The following is a 15,684-nucleotide window of genomic DNA, read 5'->3' as shown; positions in this document are numbered from 1 at the left end:
AGGTGGCTTCAAACTCAGAGACTCCCCCACCTCTGCCTCCCAGGTACTGGGTCTAAATGTGCACAATACCACACCTAGCTAACTATCTTACACTCAGGTGTCCATTTTCATTATGTTGTACACGAAACACTTCACATGTTAGCAGTGTTATACATCGAGATATAAGTCTGACATTATCTGGTGAAAAAACTCTGTGACCAAAGTCTACAGACAACTAATAGTCCTGAGTGAGCCTATGGATGGCTATAAAAAAAGTATTTGGAAAAAAGTCAGGTGAGGACCTTCCAGGGACATTGAGATGGGGACACCCAATGCTATTAGGAAACGGTAGATTACTGACCCTTAATTGAACAAAAGGATTTTAAATGGTGCCAAGAACATAAAGTTTCTGAAAAAGATATGCAGAACCATCAGCTGTTTTTGGTTTCCATGCTGGGAAGTCGTCTCCAAGACTGAATTACACTTAAGGTATGTATCTCAGACATTACTGTCGGACTTCCGTTTATAAGACATCTCAACCCTCAAAGCATAGAGAGGTAAATTAACTCATAGCCACAGAAAATGGCGGAGCTCAGAATCTAAACGGAGGTCAGAAGATAATAGCAGTCCAGAGGATTCCTCTACAGAACAAGCCCTAAGTACTGAGGCATGGTGAGGCTGATGGTACTCAACTGAGTCCACCAGGGCCAAACCTGGGTCTTCACTGGTAGGGATGTGGGTTAAGTGTTTACTGGAACATAGCCTCTGCAAGATCTCAGACTAATCAGGAGGCTCCAGAGACTGACGAGACAGTGACACCAGAGACTCACTGCTACGCTGTTCACATTGTCAACACCCTTGGAGCAAGTTTCAGTGCTAAGTCACTTAGTACAGTGCTAGGGCTAAAAGGCCAGGTGTGTTAAAATGTTAGGGTCCAGTCTCTACTAGAAAGGAGATCCAAGGAGAAGACAAGGGATCTTGGGGGTAGGGATGAGGAGAAAGTATGGAATACATGTGACAAGAAAGAACAAGTGGGGTCCATCTGGGGAAAGGAACCAAAGTAGGGTCAGGGGAATGTTGGGAACAAATATAAAAACCACCTATTTGTCAAAATGCCATGAGATTTATCACTATCTGCTAACCTAAACAATTAATAAAAGTAATCAATGCAGTAGTAAATGTCCATTATCCAAATAAAAAAGTACAGCTTTCTTTCTTGGGATGTTTGGAAAACAAAAAGGTATTATTTTCAAAGTGATCCTGATGGTTACATAAACATAAGAGAAACTCGTGTTGCGGCCTCTTGCATTGTATACGTGTGCATCTATCTAATTTAAACACTAGCATTTCATCTAACACCATTTCCAAGTAGGACAAGTTCAGGATTATACAGACTGCAAAGCTTCCGTATGCGGGGAGCATGTATGTGTACACATGTTCAACTAGGGTGATCATTTCAGCTACGTTCTGAAGAGCCTCGAGATACAGAGAGGCTCATGATGCATAAAGATGCACTGGGCAGCCCCACCCACCTGAGTGCCCAGAGCCTGGATGTCATGCTCAAAGGTGGTGTGCATTCTCTGTAAGGTCTCCACAGTGTTCTGATCTCTTCCAAGCTCCTCAGGGAGTTTCTTGTGTTTGTCCTGGATGCGGCCAAAGATCTCCTTGGCATCATGGTAAAACTTATGCAGTTCGTAGGAGGCAGCGAGAATCTGTGTTCTCGTGTCAATGAGCTCCAGGAGGTCAGCCCAGGCTTCATTGAGACCGTCTTTCCACTCAGCAATGGTGGCAGCATCTGAATGTCCAGAGTTGATGAGGTCATCTGCCATATGATTGACTGTATCCACGCGCTCCTGCCCAATGTTCCCAGTGTCTCGAGCAAATTCTCGGAACCGTTCTTGTAACATCTGAAGTGGGAGTGGACATGAAGAAACCACTGAGCCCCCCGCTTTCCCACCCCATCACGAGTGCTGCTAGAAAGAACTTTCAAGGGAGAGACACAGCTGATATGTGAGCCCCAAGAAGCACAGCAGAACCCATCTGGTCTCCTGTGGAGAGGTAATCCAACCCATGACAATGTCACCTGACAAAAGCAATGACCCCCGGTGTGAGTCTAGGCCTCACATTTGGTACGGCCTTCTACACCACCACCCACTGCATACCGCTGACTCTCCCTGAAGTACTTGCCGTGACATGCTCATAGTCCTGTCCCAACTCATGTGACCCTGCGACCACTTCCCTCTCAGCAATCCACTGTTCCAGGTCGTCGACCTCCCTGTTGAGCTGGAAGAGCCTGTGCCTCTCGTCAAGTTTTCCTCTCCTTTCTTCAGCAAGGTCCTTCAGGCCGGCATACAGCTTGTCCACTTTTGACTGCCGCATGCTAATACGCTCGCTGAAAGAGAAAAGTAAGCAGTGAAGGAAGGACTTCAAATATCTTCTTCCGGGGCAAAATCAATGAGCGAAGATAATGTGTTACATCAAATTTCTCCAAAGAAGCTTCTGTTTAACCTGTTTTGTCTAAAATATAAAGCTCTGGATGACCTCCATTTCAAATGCTATTGAGTGGCTAGGGGCTGACGTGTGGGCATTGCTGGCTCTGCGGTCTCAATTGTTTTTAACTACTAAAAATTAATGCAAATGCTGGAACAATCATCCATTGCTATCCACCAGGTTCTTCTTTGGGCTGTGTGTTCCTCCCTGCTGGCAGAGCTGGCTCTGGCTGCTCCTGCTTCCTCGGCCACAAGTATAGCAGGAGAATTGGTCCCACTCCCTTGAATTCCTCACCAGAATTACATCTTGGAATAGAAGATCAGGAAGGAGGACTTGCTGCTGCCTGCTCCTTTTCAGGAGTGAGATACGAACACTGACGGACCTCATGTACCTTTCCCAACCTGCCTGGTGGTGGATAAACAAACACACCAAGCCAATTCCTTGCCTTTCTTAGTTCTAAGGGGCGGTTCCTGAGAAGGCCTGACAGGACTGCTTGCTTCTCTTCAAATGGACACAGCAGCCTAGTGAACGAAAGAATGCACACCCTCACTTGTTTCCTCTGGTTTCCTGGGCAATCACTGTGCAAAAGTTAGGAAGTGCTACCTACCATTTTGGTACTGCTTTGTTTTTCCGAGAGCCATTTATGTCACAGGTCTAGGTATTCTTGTCTCTAAGCACTTTTAAACCACTGCTTTCTCAAACTGACATTTTTCTTTTTTAAGACAAGGTCTCGTGTAATCCTGGCTAGCCTATAACTGGCCTATGTAAACCAGGCTGGCTTTGAACTCAGATCTAACTGCCTCTGCTTCCTGAATTCTGGCATTACAGGTATGCAGCATCACACTTGGCCTAAACTGGATAACTTTTTCAACCCAAGTATGTCCTTCATCACCTCTATCTATAGGTCAACATATACTTATGACTTACTCTTTCAACTGGGTCTTGGCCAACATGAGATATTTAACCCACGAGAGCAACTTGTCAGTGTAACAATGTACCTTTCTTATGCGTCCTAAGCTCAAGTCAATGACCCACTCTACCACTACTGTATGATGAATGGCAAGTTAGTAAGACATCTTCACTGAAGAATCAACAGCATGCCCGGCCTCACTCTCCGGGTGTCACTCACCTTTCGGGATGGCTGTCAGCCACCAGGCCCCGGCTAGTCTTGGAGAGCTGGTGTACTGTCTCTGCATAGTCTTCAACAGCTTGTTCCAAAATCTGATGCTTTTTCAACATGGAGACAGCACTCTGCTCATCCTGCAAAGAAACAAGACTGTCAAAACCACAGCCAGACACTCTGCCTGGGGTGATAAGTTAGCTGCAGGGTGGGGTGGGGCAAGAGGAAGTATCATCAGAAAGGAAAAACCAGTATGATAAGGCCATGAACACTGACACATTTGAAATCATTACCGGGATTAAAGGAGGCTTCTGCAAAGGGGAGCATGTAGTGTGACTCCAAAACTCCTCTAAGGTAAAGGGGAGATTAATCAAGTCTAATGTATCTTAGCTAGCTAACCGCCCCCCACGCCTGTCAAGTGTGTGCAAGACAGTATTCTACAATCTTAAAGTGCTTTAAAATGGTCTCAAAACCATTGTACGTTAGGTAGCCTGGGTGAAACTACAAATTATTTGAGAAGTCGTACTGTTATAAAAGTAAATGGGCCAGGCACGGTGGAACATGCCTGCAATCCCTACACTTGGGAGGCAGAGGCAGGTGCATCTCTGTGAGTCCAAGGCCAGCTCAGCCATGGCTACACAGTGAAGCCTTGTTTCAAACAAAAAGATTACAAAGAAGATAGCCAGACATAGTAGAACCTACTTGTAATCAGCCCTCGGCATGAGTTTGAAGCCTGTCTTGCTATGTATTAAGTTCTAGGCCTTCATGTTTCACATACTTTTGTACCAGACTTTAAGGGAGCAATAGTCAGATTTTTGAGGCCTCTCTTCACTTCTTAGCTTCTAGAGGCAGCAGGTGAGATGTGTCACACTTACGCAGCTAACAGGCACGAGCAGGGCCCTCTCCTGGGAGTTGGGAGGCTTCTCTCACCTTGGCCTTTTCCTCGGACATCATGTACAGTTCCTGTTCGCTCATCCAAGCCTCGGCTTCAGCTGCATCAAAGTAGTACTGCTGGGCTTTGTGTGCCTCCTCGAGCCGTCTATGGCGTTTCTCCGTCTCCTCAATGAGGAGCCCCCACAGTTGCTTCAGGTCGGTGAGTCTCTGCCTGATAGCCTCAGCATTGAGGCTGCTGCTATCTGTGATGATGTTTTGACTCCTCTCAAAGATATCATCAATACGAGGCTGGTGTCCTTGGATTTCTTTCTGGAGGGTCTGTGCAGAAGAGGCAAAAGCAGTTTTGCTAAATGGCCATGACCTGATACTTATTAGAACCCACAAACCATCAATGCCCCCTCATTGCCTCTGCCGTATGATTCAGTCATTCTTTACCAGTCACAGCCAGCCCAGGTAGAAATGCTTACCTGGTTTTTCTTTATCAACAGCTGCACAGTTTGAAGGTTATGGCCATGATCTGTGGACGTGGCCAAAGGCATCCTCTCACCAACCCACAGCTGGAAAGAATTAAAAGTAAGTAGTGGTCACGACCGTGTGGAAACACAGACTGCCCAAGCCAGAGCACAAGGAGGGCGAGGGGGAAGCAGAGAGGAAGGGCCCAGCCTTCCTTCAAAGGGCTGCCAGGGCATTCAGCTGCTTCCTCTTGGACATGAGGCAGGGGTTAGTATTTGGACTTACTTCGTTTTTGGTGTTGGACACACTGTGAACCCTGTGGCTAGTTTAAGTCCTATTCTAGAGGCACTGAGGTTCTGGAATATCTTTAGAATGCCAGAAAGAAGAGCGCTGCATTTGCATGTGTGTGTGGGGGAGGGGGTGGGACACACGACACAGATCAACAGAACATGGAGGATGGGCTATGAGGGCGCAGTTCATTGACGTGGGCCTAGGTAGTATCAGAGAAGCAAAGATGAGCTTCGGGCCACTCACGATCTCGTCCTCCACATCCCTGTTGAATTGGTGGATCTCTTTGGAGGCTAACAGATTGTGCTTCCTCTCATTCAAGGGCTCCAAGAGCTCCATGAACTTGGTCTGCACGGTGAGGCGCTTGCTGTCCACCTCATCAGTGCTCTTCCCCTCCTGGCTCAGTGCCTGCGCTTGGCTCTGGAGCTCCTCGATCTCCTTCTTCCGCACTTCCATCTGATTCTCCAGCATCTAAGGGAGCAAGAACTGCATCAGAGCCAGAGCCAGCACACACTCCGTCTGGGGCTTTGTTCTGGGCACTGGCTAAAGCCTAAGGCTTGGAAGAATAAACTTACACAGCAGAGAGGGCAAAGAAGAGAGCCCCAGGGAATGTTCCAGATCCCCAGCTAATGTCTAAAGCTAATGTTTAAAGCTGACTTACAGCTTGATGGGACATTAAATCTAATCAGGAACTCAGGGGAAAGTAAAGGCAGGGAGAAAGTGCTACTGGTGCCTACACAGAAGTCTGCTTCTCTATTAAGAAGGAGAATGTTCTTGAGGTTCTAACTCTTTTTGGCTAGAAAATGTTATCTTCATTTCTTCAACCCAGAGCTCTGCCTAGATCCTCGCTAGGTAACGAGGGAACACAACAGCCGTGCACTGATGGAACTGAGCAGGAGTGACACAGGAGGACTGGCTTAGGAACACCACACCCAACCGACCACAGGAGGTCACATGCCAGGGAACTGGCACTGGAGGCTAACTGACTGTCCCGGGAAGAGGCGGCAATCACAACTAAACACCACCTGTCTAACTCCACCAGTGCACAGTATCCCCAATAGCAAACCATGGAGCAAAAGGGCAAATGCCCCTTTGGATGAAGGAACCAGGCTCAGAACTCAGCTAAGACTGTCCTGAGAGTGACCGCTTCCAAGTAAAAATGCCAGGTCTCACTGGCCTGGAGCTGACCCACCAGGCTGGACTAGCTGGTCTGTTTCTGCCTCCCTGGCACCGAGACTACAAACACATCCTTAGGCTTATAAGGCAAACAACTTTCCTGACTGAGCTATCTCTTCAAACCGTACCACTGATCCACGTTATGTTTGTGTACCAATTGCATGTGGAAGCCAGAAGACAGTGCTGGATCCCCTGGCTGTGAGCCACCATGCGGGTGTTGGGAATTAAACCCAGGTCCTCTGGAAGAGCAACTGGTGTTCTTCACAGCTGAGTTCTCCAGTCCCTAATAATACACTTCTAAAAAACACAACTGTTTTCTCATTAATTCAGGGTAAATTCATTCATCTGCCTTAAGAATCACCTACTACGCTATATAAAACCTTTCATTTCCTTTACCATCTACCAAGTAGACAGTGAACAATTCAGAGTAGATTGCAGACAGTTCCTTCTGTTCAACCACCATCTATTTCAGACATTATTCAGAAGGACAAATACGGTTATTCTCATAGAGATATGTTACTCAACCACTGAATGATGACAGCACTCATCAGCAAGACCTACAAAGAAGTATCCCCAAGCATAGACACTCAAAACTTTAGTCTTTGCAGTTGACTCTGGAAAGGTCGCCACTGTCGGGGCAAGCAGTGCTCTGGGAGGTTAAGCCCTTCTCATGGAAGAGGGATGGCAGGGAATCTTGATAAATAAGGATGATCTGGAAGCCATGAACCAGGCAGAGCCCAGGGAGACAGCTGTCTTGTCCACTTGCCTGTTGCTTTTTCAACAGAATATTGACACTGGTAAGGTCTTTGCCGTAGTCGTCAGACTGGATCTGGCTCTCCAAGCCATGGAGCCATTTGTCTAGATCTGCACAGCTCTGTGTGAAGAGCTCAGCCTTATTTGCATCGAAGAGCCGCTGGGCCTTGGTCTGGGTGGTGGATTCAAGGACTTCCCACATTTTATGTAAACCAGTGAGTTTCTCCCTCACCACAGCTTCTGTTTCTGGCTTCTCTGAAATGAGCTGCATTCCTTCCTAGAGAACACAAACCAATGAGGTTAAAAAAATTTTTTTTTGCAAGAGAATAAATGTCACCGTGAAGACACAAAAACCAATCCCTGAGACATTTCTTCCCCCTACTTCCCATGTTTACCCATGAAGTTACTGCTGGGTAAAACCAACAATGGTCTTGTGTACATACTCTATGCTTCTGGAATGTCAACAATCAGTGTTGCATGCTCTAACAGTTTCAACTGGCACAACAGGACATTTAGTGTTAGTAACCTACAACTTCGCATTCCAAAGATCATACAGAACACATTATTAACTCTTAGGAGTCCGACAGTGAATGGAAAGGAGACTTAAGAAACACACACTTCTATTACACTGTACAGACTTTCCCTATGTAAATACAGGTATTATCATAGTTAGTGCCTAGTGTACAGCAGACACACACACGTACACAGCATTTAAAAATTTATGCAATTGTCTCTCATAAAGCATAAAGTTGCCACAAAGCAACACAGATATATGGCCAATGGCAGTGAGGAAGGAACGACTCACGGTCTATCACTAAGATAAACCAGGTCCCATGTTGGGTCTCTGCTTCACTCCCTACTGGGGGACTAAAGTCATAAGTGGAAGTGGGGCATTGCTACCGGCTCTGTAACTTTTGTAAATGATGACATATGGCTCTAAAAGTATCCTAAATAAAAGGAATTCACTTCCTCTTCTCCCGCTCCCCGGAGGTGTATGCCTTCCTCCTTGCCGGGGCCACAATGTAGAATGAGAGAGGGGAACGGTCTTACCTAACGATTGAACCCACCTTCTCAATTTTGTCAAGCCATTCTTTGTTGGATGCAAGTTCTGCCATAAATGCTTGATGCTTTAACCATTTACTATGCAGGTTTCTGGCTTCATCATAAGACATGTCCTGGGCAGTCAGCATCTTCTCATTGATCCAGAGGGACAGCTACGGCGGAACAGCAAGAAGGTTTTAGAAACCGTCATCACAGAGTTAGTCTTTTATCCTACTTAGAAAGGATTACTTTTGGGACTACATATTTTCATGTTAATAGACAACCAAATATTTTACTTTGCATCTCTGACCCATCTTGTACCCAAATTTGATCCAGATGGAGGAGTTAACATTAAGCCCCAAAGCACAAAAGCTCCAAAGCAGCTTTTAAACTCGACGGCGCTTTTGGTCAGCTTTCCCCACAAGGCTGTGCATGCAGCTCTGCTCTGACTAGTTGAAAACACAGCGTTTTCCTCTCCCAGACACCTGTGACAGCTATAACATGTTAATCGCGACTGTTATTTAACTCGTTTGACAATCACGTATTTTAAATCAACCCACACTGCTGGGTGGTAGTGGCACACACCTTTAATCCCAGCACAGCGGGCGGATCTCTATGACTTTGAAGCTAGCCTGGGCTATAGAGCAAGTTCCAGGACAGCCAGAGCTACACAGAGAAACCGTGTCTGAAAAATCCAAAACCAAACTAAACCAAATCAAACAAAAAACCCAACCTACAAACTTGCTTGTTTATCTCTCGTTCCTACCCGCTGTGGGTGCACGTGTGGGAATGTCAAAGAACATAAACATCTCGCTCACTGTGGAGCGAAGGCAACCACAACACCTTCTTCATCTCTGACAACTCTAAATGACCTTTACCTCTTTTTCTATAGCCTCTAGCTCTCTAAGGAACTTTCCATTTGGACCAACATTTCATGGAACTTGATTCTGAGATCAACCACATATACTTGAAAGTAAATTCTTGAGAGCAGAACAAAGCTTGCCAGCTATTGACAGGCAGAAGAGGCTTGTGATGGGAGTTGGTCAAACACCTGGTCCTGACCCATATCGCCTTCAGGTTTTTATCCCAAGTCAGCCCCTGCTTGGTCCTGCTTGCCCACTAGAGGTCAGATCAGAGATACACAAAGGAATCATGAGTGTCTGAAGGAAGCATCTCGTTTCACTTGGAAAACAGTGAACAACTTACTTTTAAAGCAGTCACTGTTCACTGTGAGCCTGCACCTGAACATCATGGTTCCATGTCTCAAGGTCTACAAATGGCACGTGAGGTCAAAGAATCCCTTACAGTATCAGTGTTCCAAAGCCTTTCATTCACACCCTGGAGGCTGCTGGGAAGCCTTCCACAGCAGTAGATCTGTTCTTTATAAAAGGCCAAGGAGGACAAAGCAGGTCACAAGGGAACTGCTGGCTATGAGAATGGATAAAAACTCTGGTACTGGTTCCACCTTTCTCACACTGTTCATCATGAAGGGAAACCAGAGGCGGGCGACAAAGTGAATCCTTTTTAATCACAGATCATCAATCAATCAGTCACGTAACAATAAAAACAATACACTTTTTACTTTAAAAAATTTAACTAGTTCCCAACTATCTAAGTGGCTGAAATGTGAACTACTATGGCCATTCACGATAAACCAATGTGCTCATACATGTTCTACAGGTAAAGGATCACGCAGTGTAGCACAATGCTGTGGGTCTATGGAGCTGGCCAGTCCTTCGTCAGCATTCTGAACTAAAGCTACAGTCATTATTGGGGGGTGTTCACAAAGGTTAGGTCAGAATATACTCATTCTCTGCAGACAAGAACACTGTGCAGACAGAATAAAAATGCTTTAACCACTGAACAAGGCTCAGCACTGAACTCAGTCCTATTCCAGACATGTCCGCACTGCCTTCCTGGGAAAACAAAACAAAATCAACCCTGTACTTTAGAAAATAGGAAGTACACTGTAAGAGAGTAAGCCAGCCAGTCTCAACTTTCAGATTATTTACTTTTTAGGACACTCCACTAAAATCACACTGTGTTCCTCATATACATGTCTCTCACATATGTATACATACATAAGACACATACATAAGGTGTCCCTCACATACGTACACGTACATAGGATGTCCCTCACATACGTACACATACATAAGATGTCCCTCATGTATGTATACATACTTAAGATGTCCCTCACATTCATATATGGGGGAGCAAGCTGGTCCCTGTTCTCACTAGTGAAATGGCTGACCCTGTGTTTATGAAAACAAAGGCAGTTTTCACAGTCTTGCCTCTTTTAGTCAGGGCACCCAGGAGAAAGGGAGTGTGGGGGAAAGAGGGGTGTTGGGTATGGAGGAGGCAACAAACCCCTGGATTCTCTGGACCCTGAACACAAAAAGCCAGTAATGGAGTCGAATAACTATCATCATAAGATAGCCAAATGTAAAGCCAGTCTCCATTCCCAGGAGACTGGCTAGAACTGGGTATATTTTAAATAAGGCAGAATGATGGACGTTTACAGTACAGGAATGTGTGGTGTGTGCCCCCCAACCCCCCCGCTGGTCAATACACTTGTATCTCCATAGTGAGTCTTGGAACCACCAAACCTGTCCTAAATTTTGTCACAGGTTGACTATATCCAACATTCTAGCAGTCACTGTGACTGTGCCAACTTTAAGGACAATCACCAAGCAACGGCAAAACAAGGAATCTAAGAAACAGGGAGACTTGGTCCAGTGGTCACATAGAAACCTACAAATCATTTCCCAGATATAAGCAACAATAGGACTATAGCCCAATATTCCCTGTGTATGGAGGAAAGTTGTGCAGGACCCCTTGGGCCGCCTGAGGTCACTGGACTTCAGCCACAGTCGCTGATTTACAGCAAGTGTGTGCAGTGTTGGGGGAGGGTGCACTATGACTCAGCGTTTCTTGTGAGCCACTGGGGAGGAGGAGTTTTCTATGTATGGCACCTGTGCCCAGGTGGCTAAAACCTGAAGTGCTGGAATCGCCAGCGGTACACAAGCTTCCCTCAGGTTTCCCCAGCACACTCATTACTTGCATTCTTTTTTTAGACTTAGCCTCAGCTTTACCATGGTTCAGCCAAGGGCAGGTTAACCCTTTAAAAGCAGAAGCAAGACTAGGACTAGGGCAACGGCTCACACCTGTAATGGCAGAACCTGGGGGAGGCCAGAGCAGTAGATAGCAAGCCAGTTTAAACTACAGTGTGCGACCATCTTGAATGAATGAATGAATGAATAAAAACCAAACCAATAATAAAGAGGCTTAACAGAGCCCATCAACTCTCTCTGGCCAAAAGAACACGGTCTCAGGTGCTGTCTGTTCCAAGGGGCACGGCACACATTCCCAATATTCTCCTGCTCAGAGAGCCAAGTGTCCACAGCTCCCTTCAGAGCACAAGTCCTGTCTAGACGGTTATTTATGTCCACCTGCCACTTAGAAGAAGCATTCCTACCTAACATGGGTGCTTAAGCAGTCACAGTTTAGGGACTTCCCTTCCTAAGGTCCGCCTGTCAGTCTCTAGACATGGGTACCCACTGTGACAAAAGATCTAGCACGCCTGTTGCATTTCTTTGGACATACAGCTACATGTTCATAACAAGGTGCTTGTGGTGAGTTAGCTGTGTAATAGCACACAAGCTAATACTCCCCCTGACCGCTGGCCCCCAGGTCCCTCCATTCCCTTGTGGATGTTACTTATCCCATTTTGGGCTCCAAGGGAATTTATTCTAATAAACCAGAGAGGACTGAGTTTCACTGATAGTCTCTGGCAGACAGAGAAATACAATGTGTTCGTGCATTCACATATGTGGAGTTCTCTACATGTGTTTACCCAGCTAACTTATAGAGAGACTATATTTTCCTGGCCAACTTTAGTTCTCAAAGTTTGTTTATACATTTATCAGGGAAGAGTCATGCGATTAGCACCACATGTTAAAACTTGGTCTTTGACAACCAGAGTACAACTTGTTTTAAAGTAACATTGCTTTAAAGGTCTTGAAAGAATACGAAATCTGGATGGCAGTTTTAAATTTTCTGCTTTTTAAAACAGATTTACTTGTTTTTATTATAAGTTTATGGGTGTTTGCCTACATGTACACAGTGTAGCGTGTGCACGCAGAAGCCAAAGGGAGTGGTCAAATACCCAGGAGTTGGAACTTCAGGCAGTTCTGAGTCTAAAGGAACCTGGATCCTTTGAAAGAGCAAGTCAGTGCTCTTAACCACCAAGCATCTCTCTAGTCCTATATCTCTGGTTTTTAATATATAGAGACAGTTTCAGTGCTTACCAAGTCCTTCCCTTCCATGGTGTTTAATTGTACCTTATTTCAAAGCATTAAAACACAACTAAATGCTTTCCAAGGTATTTTTCGGGTATCACTGCTCAGAGTTTTTTGAAATGATGAAAAGTATCTATGTCTGTGTTGTCCAATGTGGTAGCCAGCAGTTGTACTAGCAATTGAGCATTTAAAATTGGGCTACTTTGCTAGAAATATGCTCTGAATTTTAACTTAAAATGAAATTTCCACATGTAGTTAATTGAAGTATGTGACTACTCTCTAATATCCTAAAATGTAGAGGAACTGACAATGTAAATTACTGACAATATTAGCTCCTCTAAGTGAGCTGACGGGAGCGCTGAACCCCTAACCCATAACTGGATAACTTACTAGCTTCGTTAATTTCACAATCAGTTTCTCTTCTCCAAATGCTGGCTGGTATGACAGTAGTTGGAAACCAGGGGAAGACTGGGGGCGCATACCTCTTGACAATCTTGCAGGAATTTCTGTAGGTCTCGGTTGTCCTTTAACCTCATCAGAAGTTCACTGGCTGCCTCTCTATTCTTCCTGTGTCTGTCAAAAGAATTAAAAAATTTAAAAATAATTAAATGTAGAATTTACAAGATGATTTCTTCCCTGGGCTTCTGTACCAAGAAGCATTCAATTAAAGTTCTTAACTATTTTCCAGAGGCAAGATGGAGAAATGTTAGCATCCTCACAGTAGGTAGACCTGTCACAACCACACAAGAGGCCAATGACAATCACTGCACACACTTAAATTAATCTAATTATAGAAAAGAAAATCTGAGTGTGCACTGTGCACAAGACCCCGTTACTGACAATGTAGAAGAATTTGAAATTTATTCTCCAGAAACTCGTAACTGGGTACTGTAAACAGAGACTTCTCATTCACTTCCCAACTGCTCAGACTTAGGCTATTCCTAGCTAGCTCTTCCTAGTGTATTCCTAGTTAGCTCTTAAATTAATCCATTTATTTTAATCTATATATACCACAAGGCTGTGGTTTATCAGTAAGGATCCAGCATCTGTCTCCTTTGGTGGCTACATGGTGTCTGCCTGACTCTACCTCCTTTCTCCCTGCATTCAGTTTAGTTTTCCCACCTAGCTCTATTCTGCCCTGCCATAGGTCAAAGTAGCTTCTTTATTAACCAATGGTAATAAAATATTCACAACATATATAGGGTATTCCATATCATCTCCCCTTTTCTGTATAAATATAAAGGAAGGTTTTAACTTTAACATAGTAAAATTACATATAACAAAACAAGTATCAAGCAAGAATTACAGTTACAATATTTTTTGTGAGTCTAAAGTTTCATATCTAATTTATCTTTTATCATAACCAAGGAAAACTATAACTAAACTATGTCTTCAACTCCAAAGACCCCAGAAGGATATAGTACCTAAGTAAACAGGAAGTGCATTGTAAGCGACTTCCAATACTCTACAGGGCCTGAGCAGTGGGAAAACGAATGAACAGTCTCTGTTTACAGGGTACTGTTTGGTTGGAACCTCCAGCTCGCCCCTGCATGACCTGGAAAGCTCCATTCCTATCTCTCTGGCCAAACCCTACCCTCTCAGAGAATCTCCAACAAGTCGAGGGCACCAAAAAGCCCCGTTCTGAAATCTTGGGAGTTGCAGCGGTTCCTCCCCTGGGGTTGCCAGCTGCCTAAGTCTCAGCTTTTGACCACACTTGGGCACAAACCCAGCTTGTGGAGGACACGGCATCACCCCTCGCCTACATGCTATACAATCTCCCTGCTTTAGTTCAGGCACATGGCTACTCTGGCTTCGATCTCTGGGACTGAGTTGCTTTGCTCAAATAAACTTGTTTTTCTAATTTTTCAGTTCAGTTTGATCTGGCTTACTGTGTTAGCAGACAACCATTTTATTGGGGTACATAAAACCTATTAGGTGCAAGGCTAAAAAATACACACGATCATGTAATTGTTGTGCCAGAGAGGTAGCCTATTGGTTAAGAGTGCTGACTGCTTTCCCAGAGGTCGTGAGTTCAATTCCCAGCATCCATACAGCAGCTTACAAACCTAACTCCAGTTCCACAGAATCCACTGTACCAGGCACTCACATAGTGAGCAGATCTACAGACAAAACACCCATACGAAGAAAAGAAGTAAATAATTTTAAAAGCCATGTAATTATCTTTGCTGCTCTGATTTTTTTTTTTTTTTTTTTTTTGTGGGGAGGGTTGAGATTTGTTTGGTTTTTGGAGATAGGGTCTCACTATGTACCTCTGGCCGTCCAGGCTGGCTCTGAACTCAGAGTCCTGCCTCCATCACTTGTGTTGGAATTTAAGGCATGTACCACCACACCCAGCTTGATTAACCTTTAGAAATATTTTCTGGTAAATTCCCTATCTTGGAAAAAGTCATCATACCAAACACTGCAAATGAAAAATTTCAGACCTATGGGGCACATGCTTATTCAATTCTACTCGTGATGGGGTAGCTGTGGTTTTAGGCAGAAACAGAAAACCTTAAGACAAAAAAAACAAAGAACATAAACAACAATAAGAACCCTGTAAGATTCAGAAGTTGCAGATGAAATGGTAAACAATATGGGAAGCAGGCACTCCTAGTTTGAACCCTAACTTGCTGGCAAACACACTTCATGTGCACTGGCACAAGTCTCGAGAAACTGGAGCGGCAGTGTAAACGCCAGGAAAGGGGCTACTAATGCAAGAAAGCTGCTGCCCCGTGGCCACAGACACTCCTTGGACACTCCTGGTCACCCCTGCAAGAGAGCATGGCTACACTGAGGGTGATATAGGGACAAAGGCACACAGGCTGTAGATGTAGCTCAGCTGGCGCGGTGCTCACCTACCTGCATTCAAGATGCCCTGTAAACACTCGCTAGCATCATACAAAATAAATAAAGAGGCTCCCTCAAGAGAAAGCCCTTCAATGGATGTGTCACACACACCCTCAGTGAGTCGTGACACTGCAGCTACCACCCACGTAGGGACCTGAAAAAAACGCCCTATTCCCAGGGCCGTAAGAATGTCACAACGAGAATCCATACGGACGTAAGAGGACCCTTTCCCCCTTTCTTAGTTAAAACAGTTCCTATAGCTTCCCATGGACAAGGGAACACTTAAGCAAAATGTGAGCATGCTAATTTGCCACTGCTATTCTTTATCAGAAACCACAA

At 44.9% G+C, this 15,684-nt stretch overlaps 1 protein-coding gene across 4 annotated transcripts in view; it reads right to left on the bottom strand.

Annotated features, from left to right (window-relative positions):
• Positions 1 to 15,684, bottom strand: part of Sptbn1 (spectrin beta, non-erythrocytic 1) — a 169,624-nt gene that overhangs the window by 17,478 nt on the left and 136,462 nt on the right. For all 4 annotated transcript variants that reach the window (XM_057771284.1, XM_057771282.1, XM_057771283.1 and 1 more), the window contains 9 exons: positions 12,978 to 13,068; positions 8,221 to 8,367; positions 7,167 to 7,430; positions 5,471 to 5,695; positions 4,951 to 5,040; positions 4,520 to 4,801; positions 3,599 to 3,729; positions 2,167 to 2,371; positions 1,512 to 1,886 (listed from right to left, as the gene is read on the bottom strand). In XM_057771284.1, coding sequence (XP_057627267.1) covers positions 1,512 to 1,886; positions 2,167 to 2,371; positions 3,599 to 3,729; positions 4,520 to 4,801; positions 4,951 to 5,040; positions 5,471 to 5,695; positions 7,167 to 7,430; positions 8,221 to 8,367; positions 12,978 to 13,068 — 1,810 coding nt within the window. The remainder of the gene's footprint in view (positions 1 to 1,511; positions 1,887 to 2,166; positions 2,372 to 3,598; positions 3,730 to 4,519; positions 4,802 to 4,950; positions 5,041 to 5,470; positions 5,696 to 7,166; positions 7,431 to 8,220; positions 8,368 to 12,977; positions 13,069 to 15,684) is intronic.

Source organism: Chionomys nivalis, chromosome 6, assembly GCF_950005125.1.
Source record: "Chionomys nivalis chromosome 6, mChiNiv1.1, whole genome shotgun sequence".
Taxonomy (NCBI): Eukaryota; Metazoa; Chordata; class Mammalia; order Rodentia; family Cricetidae; genus Chionomys; species Chionomys nivalis.
The sequence above is the reverse complement of the archived record's forward strand: the minus strand, read 5'-3'. Positions and strand labels throughout refer to the sequence as shown.